The sequence below is a fragment of the Salvia splendens genome, chromosome 10, assembly GCF_004379255.2.
Source record: "Salvia splendens isolate huo1 chromosome 10, SspV2, whole genome shotgun sequence".
NCBI classification, from domain to species: Eukaryota; Viridiplantae; Streptophyta; class Magnoliopsida; order Lamiales; family Lamiaceae; genus Salvia; species Salvia splendens.
Window position 1 is genome coordinate 7,539,115 of NC_056041.1, and position 16,090 is coordinate 7,555,204.

Consider the following 16,090-nt stretch of genomic DNA (forward strand, 5'->3'; position numbering starts at 1 on the left):
AATTTTGATTTGGCCAAAAATCTTATATACTGAGAAATTCGCTACCGAGTTAAAATTCATAATTTTTCCACCACTTTTTTTATTTTGTCAAAAATATCAAAATTCGATATAGTTCATTATTTTAGCAACTAATAGAACAAAAAAAACATGCAAACAATGCCCACTTTTGGTGTGAATGGAATGAAAATATTTAAAAAGAATACCCTCTTCTCCCTCAGTTGCCATTCACGTAGCAATGCACGACTGATCGTGCGTTGGTGTAATGAAGGGTAATTTCGTAACAATATCTCTGACTCTCTCCCTCTCACACACGCCTCAACTCAACCAGTTAGTTAGCTTGTAAAATGAGGAAGAATTTGGATAGGAAAAACAGAATTTAGCATACATATTTTTTGTTATGGAATGGGTTCTCAATTTGCAAATGCATTTGGAGAAACAAGTAGAGATGATAAATATTGAAAGCAGTGACACCATAGATTACAAAGAGAAGAGCAACTGACTTGGTATTAAATTAGCAAGCAATACGCCGCCGTATAAAGGCCAAAACAGATTACACCCTATCTTCTCGTTTTTACCCTTTCCGTCTATTATATTCGATTCTCAACTTATCAATAATGATTTATCTTTGCCCATGTGACCAAAGGAGCCCATGTTTTCTTCATTTTTTCTATCTATCTTATATATGTATCTACTCTTTCATTTCATACATTCAATGTTGTTTTATGATCAACAAACCTCCCATATATAATACAATATGATATCATGTTTTACTTTTTTTGTTTTTCCAATCCCAATGATTTTTTCCAAGTATAAGATATTACTACTATTCATGTGGAAATGATAATATAAATTGATTATAAAACAACAAAAGAAATAGTATGGAATAATGATATTTTGGTGTTTTCAAGGTATTCTAGTTCGGACCACAGGCATGGTTGCTTAACCAATGTACAAGACATGATAATCTTTGAAAATATCTCCAACTATGCTCACCATTACCACAATTTAGTGAGATTTTTTGAACAATTTCATGACATTTTTTTAAATCAACTAGTTACATACTAGTACTACTGCATATTGTTAGTATGTGTGCTGCATTCAGCATTTTTCAATTTTATGGAGTATTTTATTATAAATATCTGAAGAATATGACTAGTCATTAAAATTCACTATTCATTAGTATAAATATCTCAAGAATATGACTAAGGTCATTACATTTAGATGTTAATAAAAATTGATTTATTAAATTTATTTTTCTCTTTAAAATTAATGGGAAAAAAGAATAAATCAAACCTTGGTGTTTTATGAATAAACCAAAACAAATAAAATAACTCAGTATTTGATTATCATGGTCACAATCTAATGATCTATGATGCATTAGAAAAAAAAACATAGATTGACGTGTGAACTACACGATAGCGAGACTCGTGATATGTACTAACAAATAGGGTACAACATATCGATTTTTTGTCCTCCATCTCTATATAGAAATATACAATACTATAACATAGGGTGTGGATCATTAAGAACTAGGATTTGAATGAAGACTAAGAAATAAGTATTGTGGTCCTTTGATTTTCTATAATCTAACGAAAAGGAATATATACCAATCGTTTACTATCCTCGCACTCTAATTATAATCGTTTTTAACGAAGATCTACAGTCTATGCATTTCTTTACCAAATAAATGCAAGACACGAGTTTTAATTTATCAATAAAAATGTATTCACATTTATCATAATCCGGAGTATAAGAATTATAAATAAATATAAATCATTAGTATTTTTGTATAAACTACTAATGTCATAAATAGATACATGATGTATATCACATAAATCATAATAGTGCATAAAAGCATTACTAAATAAGTGAAATTTGGTGCATCTGGAATTTGGACGGGCGGTAATTAAATCATAATTGTGATTAATACATCCTTGACAATGAATTAATACGCACTAATTAGTGAATGCAAATTTGTTAAAAATATTACTATGCTTTAATGATGTGTATCGGCATATGATAATATTAGGGATGTCAATTTAGCCCGCAACCCGTGGGCTGACCCGAATAGCCCGCCAAATTTATAGGGTTAGGGCTGAAAATTTCCGGCCCGATAAAATTACAGCCCGATTAGCCCGCACCCGATTAACCCGCAACCCGTTAGGGTCAGACCCGAAAACCTGATGGGCTGGCCCGGAAACCCGATAAAATTTATATTGTTCTATTTGTTTGACTCTAATTCGATACTTCATTGATTATTTTATAATACAGGTTACTGAAAAAATAACTTTCCATTTTATATATTAAATATATAAATTATATATTAAGTTTTTATTAATATAATAATAGATAAATGAATTAGAAACTTCAAATTCACTAAAAAAATATATTTAAATTTCTAAACATGCTTTAAAATTTCTTGATGTTTATGTTTTATGTTGCATAAATCTCAAATATTAGTATTTGATCATGTTAATATTTGAGTTTACGCATATATCTCAAATTTATCATAATTAAATATTTTACATTTTATAAATATAACTAATTTTCACCATTATTTATTGGATTGATCGCATGTTAATTTTATCGGTAGCAACCCGATTAACCCGATGGGCTAGCCCGAAACCCGAGCTTTTAGGGTTAGGGCTGAACTTTTATAACCCGAAAAAATAACAACCCGATTAGCCCGCACCCGATTGACCCGCAACCCGAATAGGGTTGGCCCGAAACCCGGTGGGCTGGCCCGATTGACATCCCTAGATAATATTAAGTTGATGTCAAAATTAAGTTAGGACAGGAAAAGTGAATATAGAGAAGGAGAAAGATTGGAAGAAAGGCAATTCCCACATAAGGTAGTTACACAAAGATAAAGTAGTGCTTTGCTTCCCACTCAAACAATACATATGTGTAATTTATAAACATAAAATCCCTCAAAGCCCAGAAAAAAAAACAACCTTGCGTCGTCTTGTTGAAGCAATCACTCTTCTATTCATTCTCACACTCTACATATAGTACATATTAACCGCATTTTCATACAATATTATGTTTTGAGAGAGAGAGAGAGTTCAGAGATTGGCGACCATGGAGGCAGCCATGGCGGAAGCCCTTCTACGCGGCGAAATTGAAGCTCAGATTGCGGCGGCAAGAGCGATTGGGAACCTCAACACAATGCAGAAGAAGAGAGTAGCTGAAAATGGAGCTATTTCTTCATTGATTATGATGCTCCACGCTCAACACTACGATTCAATTGAGGCTTCTCTGTTTGCTCTGCTCAATCTCGCCTTCGGAAGTGAAAGGTTCGGTAATCTCTCTCTCTCTCTCTCTCTCTCTCTCTCTCTCTCTCTCTCTGTGTTTTATGTGTGAAAATGATTTAATCTGATTTTAAATTAGGGCTTTTTCTTCGAAATTGATTTGTAGGAATAAGCTGCTGATAGCAGAAGCGGGGGCGATACCGGCTCTGCTGAAGATCATTAAATGGCGGAACGAGAGCTTGATGGAGCTGTCGCTCGCGGCGCTGTTGATTCTCTCTTCCTGCTCTCGGAATAAGCTCGAGATCGCGTCCTCGGGGGCGATTCAGCTCCTCGTCGAGCTTCTGGATTCTCTCTCCCAAAACGTCGGTAGCAATCAAGCCAAAATCGACGTCGTATCGACATTGCACAATCTCTCCACATCTCCGCAGATAATCCCTCTGATCGTCGCCTGCGGCGGCGCAATCGTGCTGATCCGGTTGGTGTACGAGTTGGATAAGTCGTCGGACTTGGTAGAGAAGGCCATGGTCTTGCTCGAATCGCTCGTTTCTTCATCTCAGCTTGCTTTAAATCAGGTATTAAAACCATTTTCATATATATTCTTGATAAATAAAAAATGATTGAGACTAATTATCATAATGTGGTAATATATAGGTGAGTGAGAGGGACGGGGCGATCGAGATGGTGGTGGAGGCAGTGGAGGAGGGGACAGCGGCGTGTAGGGAGCACGCGGCGGGAGTTCTGCTGGCTATATGCAAGAGCAGCAGGGAGACGTATAGAGGGTTGATTTTGAGAGAAGGGGCGATGCCGGGGCTGTTACAGTTGAGCATTGACGGTACGTGGCTGGCTAGAAAGAAGGCTAAAGCTTTGCTCTTGTTGCTTAGAGAAGACGACGACAATAGTTCGTTGTCGTCGTCTTCTTCTAGGGGAAAACATTCTAAGAATGCGGTATTTAAAGAGGTGATGAGGAAGATTGATAGGGCTGGAACTTCTCTACAGATGGTGGAGGAAATGATTGCCAAACTTAGGACATGATCTATGTTAGTTTTAGTCGCATTTCATGTTTCTTGTTTGGCTCAAATTAGAATCTTAGGTTTAGTTTTTTTCAATTGTTTAGTTTTTTTGCTTTTTAATGGTTGCCGACTTGCCGTTGAGCATTGCTTTGTTCGTGTACAGAGATAGCAGTGGATTATTTTCTTCTCGTTTGAGATATATTGAGAATTTTTATGATGTGTTTTTATTTTTTATTATTATTAGAAGAAAATATAATACTCCAAGTAACACACAAATTACATTCCTATAGTACCAATGAAACTGGTCTATTCAAAATGTCGTATGTGGATCAATAAAGATGGTGGGTCACAGAATTTCTTCAAATGGGCTTTTTGGTGCAACTTTAGTAGTCTTATTCCATTTTTGTCGTAGCCTTACTTTTTTTTTTCTCATCGTCGCTTTATTAAAAATAAAATAAAAATATTACAAATATATTTATTCTTATATAATAACTCCTAATTCGTGTATTTATTTATTCGGTTATTCCCATACCGTCTTATTAACATAATTACCATAATAAAATTATGTTAATGCATCGGTGCAAAGTATCTAAAAACAGTTATACAATTCACAAAAATTACTACTATTACCACTCAATTGTTTATCATTCACTCATTTTACAAAATCTATCCACCAATCTACCCCAGACCCACTCCATCCAATAAAATGCTCCCACAAGCATCGTCACAACGTAATATGATTGCGTTATAATGACATGATTTTTTATAAAAAAAAATGGTCACCATAAGTCTATAACCACATGATTTTTAACTAACTATATTACTATATCGTAATCTCTTCTAGTGACGTCGAGTAATCATGATTCAGAAGACTTTTCTCTACGTACGCAAGAATAAAACGACTGAATGATGAGCAATTACACTACAATTATTCTACGAGAAAACGGCAACCCCAAGTTAAGACTTCTTTCCATGAATGCTGATCTTCTACGACAAATATAACGATGTTTTTTTGTCGTGGCTGCCCACAAATGTGTTGGGTTATAAACCTATCCTACATCGGATGAGTGAGAGAAGTTGGAAGGTGTATATAATTCATGTCCAACCCCAATTAGTTTGAGGCCTTTTGGGAATAACCCAAAAACAAATCCGTGCGGGCTTGACCCAAAGCGGACAATATCAAACTAATGTTGCAGTCGACGATCCTAACAAGAGAGCCCAGGTGGCTATGGGTTGTGCCTGGATGAGCCCCAGTTAGGGTCGTGCCCTGAAGGACTCGGGTTAGAGTCGGGCCCAGGATGACTCAGGGGCCAGGGTTGGAACGACCCATGTTCGTGTCGACTGATCTCGGTTTGAGGGGAGGTTTGTTGGGTTACAAACCTATCCCACATCGGATGAGTGACCCAACAAACCTATCCCACATCGGATGAGTGAGGGAAGTTGGAAGGTGTATATAATTCCTGTCCAACCCCAATTAGTTTGAGGCCTTTTGGGAGTAACCCAAAAACAAATCCGTGCGGGCTTGACCCAAAGCGGACAATGTCAAACTAATGTTGCAGTCGACGATCCTAACAAGAGAGCCCAGGTGGCTATGGGTTGTGCCTGAATGAGCCCCGGTTAGGGTCGTGCCCTGAAGGACTCGGGTTAGAGTCGGGCCCAGGATGACTCAGGGGCCAGGGTTGGAACGACCCATGTTTGTGTCGACTGCGTTCCCAATGTGGTCTCGGTTTGAGAAGAGGTTTGTTGGGTTACAAACCTATCCTACATCGGATGAGTGAGAGAAGTTGGAAGGTATATATAAGGATGAGTGAGAGAAGTTGGAAGGTGTATATAATTCCTGTCCAACCCCAATTAGTTTGAGGCCTTTTGAGAGTGACTCAAAAACAAATCCGTGCGGGCTTGACCCAAAGCGGACAATATCAAATTAATGTTGCAGTCGACGATCCTAACAAAATGCTTCCGAGAGCTGCTGCTATAAACACCAACTCCCTTTATTGGGCAAATGGTTAGCAGAAGTTTTTTGACAACATAAAAAATTTCTTTATATATGTATAAATCGAAAGTGACCATTTCATGCAATGAGCAATTTGAACAAAAAAAAACAAAAAACATAGCATTGTATATAACCGATAATGCCACTCAGCAAAAAAACAGGACATACTATATGGTTCAGTCATTTAGCCAACCACAGCACAAATGTTATACGGCTAGGCAATTGGGGATGACGAATCAGCATTCAGTATTGGTGTATCAACCAGCGTCTAAGAGATCTCAGATAACTACATTCCAAGGCTAATGCAATCACAGGTATTCTGATTTTTATTCATATAACCTTCAGCATCTGTATAAAATCACGGGCATGCAACTTCCTATTGGATATTACGGCACACAACATATGCTCCCTTCATCTTGCTCTACGGTACACACCATATGCCACAGCAATAGTAGCCACCGCACCCACCACAGCAACAGTTGTGAGGACTTGGCGCTGCTCCCATTTCCCGGTCCAGGCAGAGAGTCCTTGTGGTTCCTTGTCTGTCTTCTCCACAACCTCATTCATGCAGCACGAGAAACCATTAGCACCTTGGCAACAGCCTCCCACGTTTTTTGTTGTTTCTCCAGTAGCAACCTCTTGAGGCTGTTGCTCATGGTTGTTTGCGCCTGTTCCATTAGCAACCTTTGGTTCCTCAACCTTTTCAGCTTCTTTGACAGCTACACCCATCTGCCCCCTGGAAAAGAGCCACAATACTTCCAGTGTTAATAAATAATGAAACCCTACTCAATCATTATTCAAAAACGAAGTTACCATATTGTCTGAATCAGATCACAAAAATAAATAGGTGCTCAGTTCATCGTGAGAAGTTTAAAGTTTTCTACATGGTAGTGGGCTTTGTATGTTGTTTCATGAGTAAAGCAAAACAAGATGTATGTAGCTTTTCGCCTTTGAGATGTAGTTGATCCAATGGACATATAATTCAAAACCATTCAGAACATCATTGCTGCTCTTACTACGACCCAAAGAGATCTTGAAAATCACTTTTAGTTTTGTTTGCCAGAGAAGTGAAATAGAGGCTTCAACTAGCCTGCAGCTTTAAACATGACATTGGTTCTTAAGTCATACTACTATCAAGGAAGAAAATACAAACCTCCAGATCCGCTCAATGACTTCTCCCTTCCCAATTTGTGTATCAATTAATTCAAGAACATCACTAGGTGTGACATACCCATACCTGCAGAAAGAAAAAGAAGATATTATTACTATTATGATAGTCGATAGACTTCTTTAATATAGATATACATGCAATACAGCTTAACATGTGTTCAAGCAGTCCTGAGCATATTTGAGTAACATCACACTGCAATTAGATGCAGAGTCCTTACCAGTTGCCAGCAACCTTTCCATCAGAATCAGCACTAAAGATTATCACATTTCCTGCATACTTGTGTCCTCCTATATGCGAGCAAGCAGTCACAAAGACAGGATTGCTCAAATTCTTGGATGCAATCTCCTCTTTGAACTTTTCAATTAAAGGTGGGCCACAGACACCACATCTCCTGTCTCGTTGGTTATGAGCACAAACAAACACATATGAACCATTCAACTCCTCCTGTACTCCAGAAAGCCAAGGTTTTCCACTCACTAGTACGTCCTCAACAAAGCTATCGACATCTGACTCTGTCAGACCCCTTCACAAACAAAACACAAAGCTTAAAAGCTGTTAGAAGTTACTAAATCAAGGAGCCAATATAAAGATACAATCATGTGATTCATGATTAGATCCCCTTAACATGCACCCAAACACTATATAAATATAGAAAAGATGCTTATAAAGTACAGGCCAACCAATTGGTCATCAGGTGTGTGTTAGCATACCAACAGTTACAGAATTGACAATAGGAAGGTCAGGCAGCACCATTTTCTTCTGTTTAGGATTTTACATAAACCTATAATAGCTATGTTTAAATTAAGTATCACTCAGTGTTTGTAAACTTTCATTTCAAAATTTAACGCATTTATCTCTACTAAATAAGTAAATCAATTGGGAAATTTGCAAAAGCAGTAATATCATATGAACTTTTATCCCATGGTCTATGAATATCTCAGAATAACACTGTATTTGGCTTCATAAGTTTTTTTAGTAATTGAATAGCTTTGACAAAAAAACAGCACTGTTTTTGCTTATTAAATTAAAGAGCCAATTAAACTAAACCCGAACAACTCAATGCGCCCCGTAGCCATGGGTGGCCCTGAATTTCTTGATCAATCACTCCATTTGATACGGATACCTGCCTACTGTGAGTCTGTGACACACAGTCAGCCCCTATGTGGGCATCTCAGTGACATTTCACAACACTGGTGAACCAAGTCCAGATAAGGAATCAAGTTCTGTTAATACCTGTATACAATCATCTGAGGGAAAATGAGAACATCGCCATCCGACAAGTTCATATCATGGGCTGCCTCGCATATGGTCAAACGAGTCTGCAATTCGGAAATCATCAAAACTTTTAGGTATCATGATTGCCTTTCTCAATTTCAGATCTCAAATATAAATATGCCTAACCTAATGAGGCGACATATCATATTATATCAAGAAACAGAAAACAGCAGCATATCCAAAATTGAAATCTAAACATGAACTATTCACCAAGTTCGGTCAGTCAAAAAACTGAATCAAACAGCAAACAGCGCCATGATGTGAGCGATCAAGCTATATAAGAACAGCAATAGAATACCATAAATCAATAACAGAACATACATATCAAACCACACAAAAATTAGGTTTAGCTGAACCGATAGTAAAAGCCTAAAAACTGATTCAGCTACATACCTAAACCATGTGTATTAACATGAAATGCAGACTACGTTACTGAACATCCAACGAAAATTAAAATATCAAAATCTGAAGAAAAAAAGAGCTAAAAATAAGCCTATTTGTTAGGCTGACCTTGATTTTGTTATCGCTCCTACGAGCTTTGAGAGCGGAAGCGAACTTCTTAGGTAGCGGATCGGAGTCGGAATCCTCGACTTTGGACGGCCACGAGTCGTGTGACTTGTAGCAGAGGAAGACGTGGCGCTCGAAGTAGTCAACGGTGCCGGCGAGGTTTGTCTGGAACATCTCGCTGCGCTCAAATCCGTACTTGGCGTCGTCGTCGTCCGCGGCAACGACGGCGGTGTAAGTCTTGGGTTCTCCGGCCATGACGATGGAAATGGGCTTGATTGAGAGTTTTGGAAGATTTTTGGAGAGGTGTTTAGAGGAGATGCAGGGGAGATATAAGCGTGTGATTGGGGAGAAAAAGAATCGCGTTGAGCACATGATGTAAAATCGCTGTTTAAAACTCAATGCTCACACACGCCCAACCAATAAAAAACACACACTGATATTGTGCGCGTGACCTACCGGTCATACTGACTCAATTCAATTTTCTATTATTAAAAATTTTCGCCGACCTACTATTGGCTATTGTCTCTACATTTTCGAAAAGTTTTTATTTTAACATTTCCTTGATTATTTTTTGCGCATTTTGAACATACGAACCGAACCCATGTTAACAATTGATATCTATTTTTAAAAATTTAAAAAAAAACAGTATTAATTTAATAAAGCTTAGTAGTAATGATACGGGAAATACACTGTGTTCGAATGTGTAGTTGGAGGCGTGAAGCACCAAGGAAAACTAAGCTTTGAAAATTTTGGTCATTACTTCATCAGAAAGAAAGTGATGATTGCAATACTTTGTAGTACTATGAATATAATGGACTTTGACAAAAGAAAATTTCACAAGCATTCATTCAAACCTAGGTTTGTAAAAAGGAACGTCACTAGGGGTGTGCATTCGGGTTTCGGTTCGGTTTTTCGCCATAACCGAACCGAACAAAAAAAATCGAATTTCGCCTAAAACTAAAACGAACCGAAATCGAAAACCGAAAAACCAAACTTAAAAACCCGAACAAAACCGAAAAACCGAAATTATATAAAAAATCGAAAAAAAGAAAAACCTTAAACCGAAAACCGAATTAAAAAACCGAAAATCTAGAGAGAAAGAAAACAGTACAGAAACTTAGAAAATTTCAACCTACAAAACATAACATGATAAAAATGATAATATCCCTAATCCATCAAAGGCATCAACCAACAAATACAAACATGCAATCAACATTCCACAATAAAAAACATCAACCAAAATGTCTTCAATAGTTTCAATTAAATAATAGTAACATATATAAAATAAAATAAATAATTAAATAAATTCGGTTATTCGATTTTTTTTCAGAAACGGGAGTTTCCAATTAGGGCTTTTATTTTTAGTTATAATTAAATAATAGTAACATATATATAATAAAATAAATAATTAAGTAAATTCGGTTATTCGGTTTTTTTTCTTCGCCCGAACCGAACCGAACCGAAAAACCGAATTTTTTGTATTTTCAAAATCGAACCGAATTTCAAAATTTTGGTTTGGTTCGGTTCGGATATTCGATTTTTGGTTTTTTTGCTCACCCCTAAATTCACTTTTATTAATTACAAGTACTATTACTTTATAAATAAGTCATATGTTTAAATCATGGGAAGGGATTCAAAAATTATTGGATCACTAAGTCAGTTTAGGATCGATTTTTTTGAGCTTTCGAATCAAGTCTATTCAAACTAATCCTGCACATTGCACAAGTTTAGCATAACTAAACATTTTATCTAAAAGAATTTTCCTCCAACATAATATAACAATATAGTAGTACTTCATTTGTCCCATCATAAGCGAAATGCTTCATTTTTGCTCTCATTTTCAAAAAATATACTGTACTATAAATAGTTAAGGTGAATGTAAAACAGAAATGCTTCAATTATATACTACTAAATCAAATTTTGGTATACTACTATAAGATATACCAATATAGCCACATAATCGAAGCCAATATTACAAAAACAAATTCGGTTTCCAATTTGAATTGTAAAAAATTTTCTCCTTATATGTCCGGTTCAATTTGGTGTCAAATATCAACCGGATTTAGGCCGGGTCGAACCGGACCAAAATGAATGAACACCAAGGGGCTGGAGCACGGCAAGTACTGTCGCACTCCAGTGTTTATTCCTCTGTCTTCCGTATCCCGGCCATTCCACCGGCCACCTCACTCCCACCATTTCCACGCCAAGAGCCTTACTCTTTAATTTTTGGTACCTGTCTCTGTTTCTCTTTAATTTTTTCTGCCTTAATTGTTTTTTCCCACACCTCAACTAGAATACCCATATGCTGAAAAATGGTTTGCGCCGTGGAATTAATTGGGATTGTGTGTGGGTGGATGTGGTATCGGTATAGGTAATGACGCTAATTTGGTTTTGGTTAATTGAGATCATCGATTGGTTCAAACTGAAACCCAACTGCAGTGTGCTAGAGAGTGGCGAGAGTCGGGAAGCTTGACGCCGACGATGGCGGAAGTTGCAGCTTTCGTCAAACCGAAGCCGCGGCCAATTATTCGGATCGGCCTTTTTCTCATTTCTCAGAGTCTTTTAGTCAGGTATGATCTGTGTAGATTTCGAGAATTATGCGAAGAGTATAGTAGTTCCTTACTGCCAAGGAAACTTAAAAACTGATTTTGAAATCGAATTTTCAGCATCATATGTTGCGTAGCTGGAGTTTTAGCTCTCCTGCTTTTGCCTGTTCTCGCCAAGAACACTTATATCTCAGAGAATGCGTTAATGCCTGGTAGGTTTTACCTCTCTCTCTAGATTATTCTGTACGGCAGTCATATTAATCTGGTCATTTGTGAAATAAATTTGTTGAGCTGTTGCTTGTGAAAATTTTGTAGTGGATTAGAGCACGACTTACTTTTGTGGATTTGTTTGTGATCCATACTAAAATCACTTGTTTATACGATTGTGTGTATGTCAATCTTGAGCTGTATGAGAAAATACCACAGTTTGTTGAAATCAGGACTGTTGAGTTGATTTTATGCTTGAACTTTGCCAATTTAGCACTATTGATAGTTTACATGTAAGAAATAAAACATGATTTTTTACATTCATTTTTATTGCTGATGATATTGTTCCTCCCTTCTTTTGCACTGTCAATTCGTAGGTTCTGCAAGCCCTATGCTCTCTAGTGCTGATGCTTCAGATGGGCATATATTTCTAAACAAGATAATGAGTATGGATTCAACTTCTACCAACACTGGCACGTATGTATTTCTTTCAAGGCTGTGGTTGTGCAGATATGCTTCAGTGTCATATCGGAGTATTTGTCTACTTATATGCCTTTGTTGTATACTAGTATAATTTATTGGGTTGAATATATTCCAAAGGCGTGAGCTTATTATGCTTTCAGTTGGTCATGTTATGGCCATCCTAATCTATCTACCTCATCCATTTTCTCCATGTATGCCCTTACAATGAATCTAGTTGAATTTCTAACACCATCATCACATGCCTTCCCCCTCTTGTGGCATTAAATATGCCCACCTGGTCATCACTTCCTCAAGTATTTGTCTTCTATCACACCTCCTTCACCTATACCTTCACCCTATCCAATTACATTATTTACGATTTTTAAGAAGAGTGATGGTGGTTGGATTGGTTGATTTTGGTGGTTAGGTGGTCCATATATGATGGCAAAAGCTTTTAATAAGGAAAAAGAAATTTGGGTTGCACCAGTTGAATTTTGAATTCAGTTTCTGTCCACAACAAAACATCTAAGCTTCGGAAATCATAACTAGATTTTCCCTCTGATTGGCATTTAAGGACAGATGTATTCCTCAACATGTAAAACTATATTGTCATACATTGATAGAGTGGTCCAATTTTGAAGTAGTTTGCATCACAAGGCTATGTTTCTCTAAAGACTGAAAAATATGTTTCAGAAAAGATCTGCATAATAACTGAGAGATGAGTTGGTGTATTGATTCTTTAAAAACCAAAGGCAGGTGAGACAGCAATCAATTAGAAAAGCTCAATACATGAATGATTTTTTACCTTGTTTCGAGCACTTATACTAGTTTAGAAAAAAGTATATTGTCATTGCCTTCAAGAATTTGTTAGACTAGCTTCTTCCTGCTCCTGCATTTGTTAGAGTTGTTGAGCTCTTGGAACTTATCCACGGTCTTGATTAATGCCTTGTAAAATTTCCATGCAGTGAAATTCCAGAGATGATAGGAAAGCACATAATAGAATCAGGCGGTGAAGTTAATTATCACCAAATCCAACCAATATCTGATAATTTTCACCCCCTGCAGTTTTTCTTGGGTCCTGATGTCGGTATAGTCCAAGAAAACTACAGTTGTACATCTTATGGGATCAATACTGTTGGAATAGTAAGAGCTCCACGTGGTGATGGGAAGGAAGCTATTGTTATACTAACACCTTATAATTCTGTCAAGACCACTACTAGTGAAGCATTATCTCTTGGCGTCGCATACTCAGTCTTCTCTCTGCTTTCTCGAGTTAGTTGGCTTGCTAAAGATATTATATGGCTTGCTGCTGATTCAAGACATGGGGAACATGCTGCAGTTGCTGCATGGCTGAGAGATTATTATGCTCTATCACGCGGTGACTTGGAGAAAAATCAGGATATGTGCGTTGCAAGTAGTGTTCTTGGGCATGAATTGACTTCTGTACAGAGAAATGGGGTTTCTAATGGTTTTCGACGTGCTGGCACAATGGCAGCTGCACTTGTCATTAAGGTCGCTGATAGCAGCACAGGATTTGAGAAGGATGGTCTCAAGATATATGCTGAAGCTTCCAATGGGCAGATGCCAAATCTGGACCTCATCAACATTGTCAATTATTTGGCTGTGCATGGACAGGGATTACAAGTGAGGGTGGAGAAAATTTGGTCTCTGCTTGATTCTTGGTGGCTGTACAGCCTGGGTGAACTACAGGAGTTGCTCGGCAAGGTTGCTAAAAGCTTAAATCCTGATTGGAAATTTGGCATCCCTGCTTCTGACTACGTTGAAGGCTGCGCCACTCTTGCCAGTTCCCTTTACAATCAGGTAGTTGCTTTAATATCATGAATGCCATTACAATTTATGTGAAGTAATGATGTATCATCTTACCTACTTTTTTAACCACTCCTCTATAATCTTCTTGAAAATAGTTCTAACAAATGGCCTTTGAGGATTAATTTATAACTTTCTCAGCTTTTTTAAGGCTTAAATGCGCCATTACCCTTTATTTACTTTTAGTTTGCATTCCTGTCATTTATATCAGGCTTTAGGTGTTCCAACTGGTCCACATGGAGCCTTCCGTGATTTTCAAGTTGATTCTATTACTTTGGAATTCTCGCCAAGGTTCTCGTCAAGTCAGAGGGTTCTGTTCCTTTTGCATGTTGGGAGGTCAGTTGGTGCTTCCTCCTGTGTCCCCATATATAGTTGAACCAAGCAATGCTAGTAATTCACTAGCCTGATGCTAATAAATTTCTCTGCTCTTTTTCTATTTTCTTGTGCTTTTTGCCTCTATTTAGTAATCGTATATTGATTTCTAACTTATGTTCCTCCACTAAGACGAATTCACCTTCTTTACAGGTTGGTTGAAGGAGTCATAAGGTCTGTGAATAATCTTCTCGAGAAGTTTCATCAGTCCTTTTTTCTTTATCTCATGACATCACCTAGTAGATTTGTTTCAGTTGGGGTATATATGATTGCCTTTGCATTGCTCATTGCACCCCTTCCATTGGTTGCTGCTGCTCTCTTTTCTGATAAATTGAAGTCTGGGAAGGATGATGTCAGTTTGGAACCATCTCATCCTGGTGAATCATTCCCAACTTTTACAGCATGGAACTGGCTTCACACTGCAAAAACTGTTCTCATTGTCCATTTATGGGGTGCAATTGTAACAATAATTCCTTATTTTCTCAGCCAATTTCCTAATTCCTCACCATTAACCAACCTTTCGATGTGGATCGCGTCTTCATTAGTCGGGCTCTTCTTCACATGTGCAGCATCTGGTTCTTTATCTATCTCACGTGCTAGCCAACTGCAAATCAGGGAATGGACTCTCCTTAAGGCTGTGACTGTTACTGCTGCTTTCATAGGACTCTGTCTCATGTCTGTGATAAATTATGCAACAGCACAAATCGGAGCCCTGCTACTAGTTCCGATGTGTTTAATGGCTGTACCCTTGAGGATCGACATGGCAGACAAAACGATGAAGGCACTTCTCCGTGGAGCTTGTAACATTTTATTGGTATTTGCTGGATTTCCTCCAACTGCATTTCTTATGATGAGAGGTGCATTAGATAGTTTCGAGAGAGTTAGAATAGATGACTTCTGGAATTGGACCGAGTCCCTTAGGGCATGGAACAGTGCTACTTACATCTATATTTGCATGGTTCATCTCCCCTGCTGGGTTCTCTGTATTCGCATTTTACTACTTCGCCGTTGAGCTGTCCCAAACTCGTATACTCCTCCCTCGTTGTATCAGTTCATTAGATATCAAGACAGTATACAATTATTTTGCTTGAACCTTTGTAGTTTACTGGGTGTATTTCATACTATCAGATTTCATGACAAGGGAGGAGCCACTCCCTCTTTAGGAACAATTACTTCTTTTACTCTTGGCATGGTAATCTATCTTACTTGAAGATACTACTCAACAGATTGGAAGCTGTAGCAGCAAAGGGAGTTCCTCTTTTTTTCAAACTTTATTGTTATTATCAAACAACTCTATATTTTTCATGCAAGTTAAATGGCGCAATAGTACAAGTGTGATTAACATTATCATTGTTGAATATGGACACATAAAATTAACAAAAATATAGGTAAATTAACAAAAATATTTTTTGCTAGTACTATTTAATTCAAAATACAAAACAAAAAAAATACAGTAAATGACAACGCAA

The 16,090-nt window shown here is 37.5% G+C and overlaps 3 protein-coding genes across 6 annotated transcripts; 2 read left to right on the top strand and 1 right to left on the bottom strand.

Annotated features, from left to right (window-relative positions):
• Positions 1-2,862: 2,862 nt before the first annotated feature.
• LOC121750936 (U-box domain-containing protein 4-like) lies at positions 2,863-4,475 on the top strand. Its single transcript, XM_042145602.1, has 3 exons — positions 2,863-3,296; positions 3,418-3,823; positions 3,903-4,475. The coding sequence occupies exons 1-3, from the start codon at positions 3,082-3,084 to the stop codon at positions 4,281-4,283; spliced, it is 1,002 nt and encodes a 333-aa protein (XP_042001536.1). The 5' UTR covers positions 2,863-3,081; the 3' UTR covers positions 4,284-4,475.
• A 1,885-nt stretch (positions 4,476-6,360) lies between these two features.
• On the bottom strand, positions 6,361-9,599 carry LOC121750927 (altered inheritance of mitochondria protein 32-like). Its single transcript, XM_042145592.1, has 5 exons — positions 9,211-9,599; positions 8,659-8,744; positions 7,643-7,948; positions 7,408-7,491; positions 6,361-6,990 (listed from the first exon to the last, which is right to left on the bottom strand). The coding sequence occupies exons 1-5, from the start codon at positions 9,577-9,579 to the stop codon at positions 6,666-6,668; spliced, it is 1,170 nt and encodes a 389-aa protein (XP_042001526.1). The 5' UTR covers positions 9,580-9,599; the 3' UTR covers positions 6,361-6,665.
• A 1,702-nt stretch (positions 9,600-11,301) lies between these two features.
• Positions 11,302-15,790, top strand: LOC121750873 (glycosylphosphatidylinositol anchor attachment 1 protein-like). Of its 4 annotated transcripts, none has more exons than XM_042145509.1 (7): positions 11,302-11,578; positions 11,647-11,777; positions 11,874-11,965; positions 12,338-12,437; positions 13,388-14,243; positions 14,461-14,585; positions 14,775-15,790. In XM_042145509.1, exons 2-7 carry the CDS (start codon positions 11,689-11,691, stop codon positions 15,631-15,633), a joined length of 2,121 nt encoding a protein of 706 aa, XP_042001443.1. In that variant the 5' UTR covers positions 11,302-11,578; positions 11,647-11,688; the 3' UTR covers positions 15,634-15,790. The 4 variants fall into 4 exon arrangements, with proteins under 4 accessions (XP_042001443.1, XP_042001444.1, XP_042001445.1 ...); XM_042145510.1 differs by having other exon boundaries at positions 11,307-11,436; positions 11,579-11,777; XM_042145511.1 differs by having other exon boundaries at positions 11,307-11,436.
• Positions 15,791-16,090: the final 300 nt, after the last annotated feature.

Coding starts and splice junctions, on each gene's coding strand:
- LOC121750927 (XM_042145592.1), bottom strand. CDS start 9,579: ATGTGCTCAACGCGATTCTTTTTCTCCCCAATCACACGCTTATATCTC. Junction 8,745..9,210: donor GGAGCGATAACAAAATCAAG/GTCAGCCTAACA, acceptor TCCGAATTGCAG/ACTCGTTTGACCATATGCGA. Junction 7,949..8,658: donor CCTCAGATGATTGTATACAG/GTATTAACAGAA, acceptor TTGTTTGTGAAG/GGGTCTGACAGAGTCAGATG.
- LOC121750873 (XM_042145509.1), top strand. CDS start 11,689: ATGGCGGAAGTTGCAGCTTTCGTCAAACCGAAGCCGCGGCCAATTATT. Junction 12,438..13,387: donor ACTTCTACCAACACTGGCAC/GTATGTATTTCT, acceptor ATTTCCATGCAG/TGAAATTCCAGAGATGATAG. Junction 14,244..14,460: donor CCAGTTCCCTTTACAATCAG/GTAGTTGCTTTA, acceptor CATTTATATCAG/GCTTTAGGTGTTCCAACTGG.
- LOC121750936 (XM_042145602.1), top strand. CDS start 3,082: ATGGAGGCAGCCATGGCGGAAGCCCTTCTACGCGGCGAAATTGAAGCT. Junction 3,297..3,417: donor CTCGCCTTCGGAAGTGAAAG/GTTCGGTAATCT, acceptor ATTGATTTGTAG/GAATAAGCTGCTGATAGCAG. Junction 3,824..3,902: donor CTCAGCTTGCTTTAAATCAG/GTATTAAAACCA, acceptor GGTAATATATAG/GTGAGTGAGAGGGACGGGGC.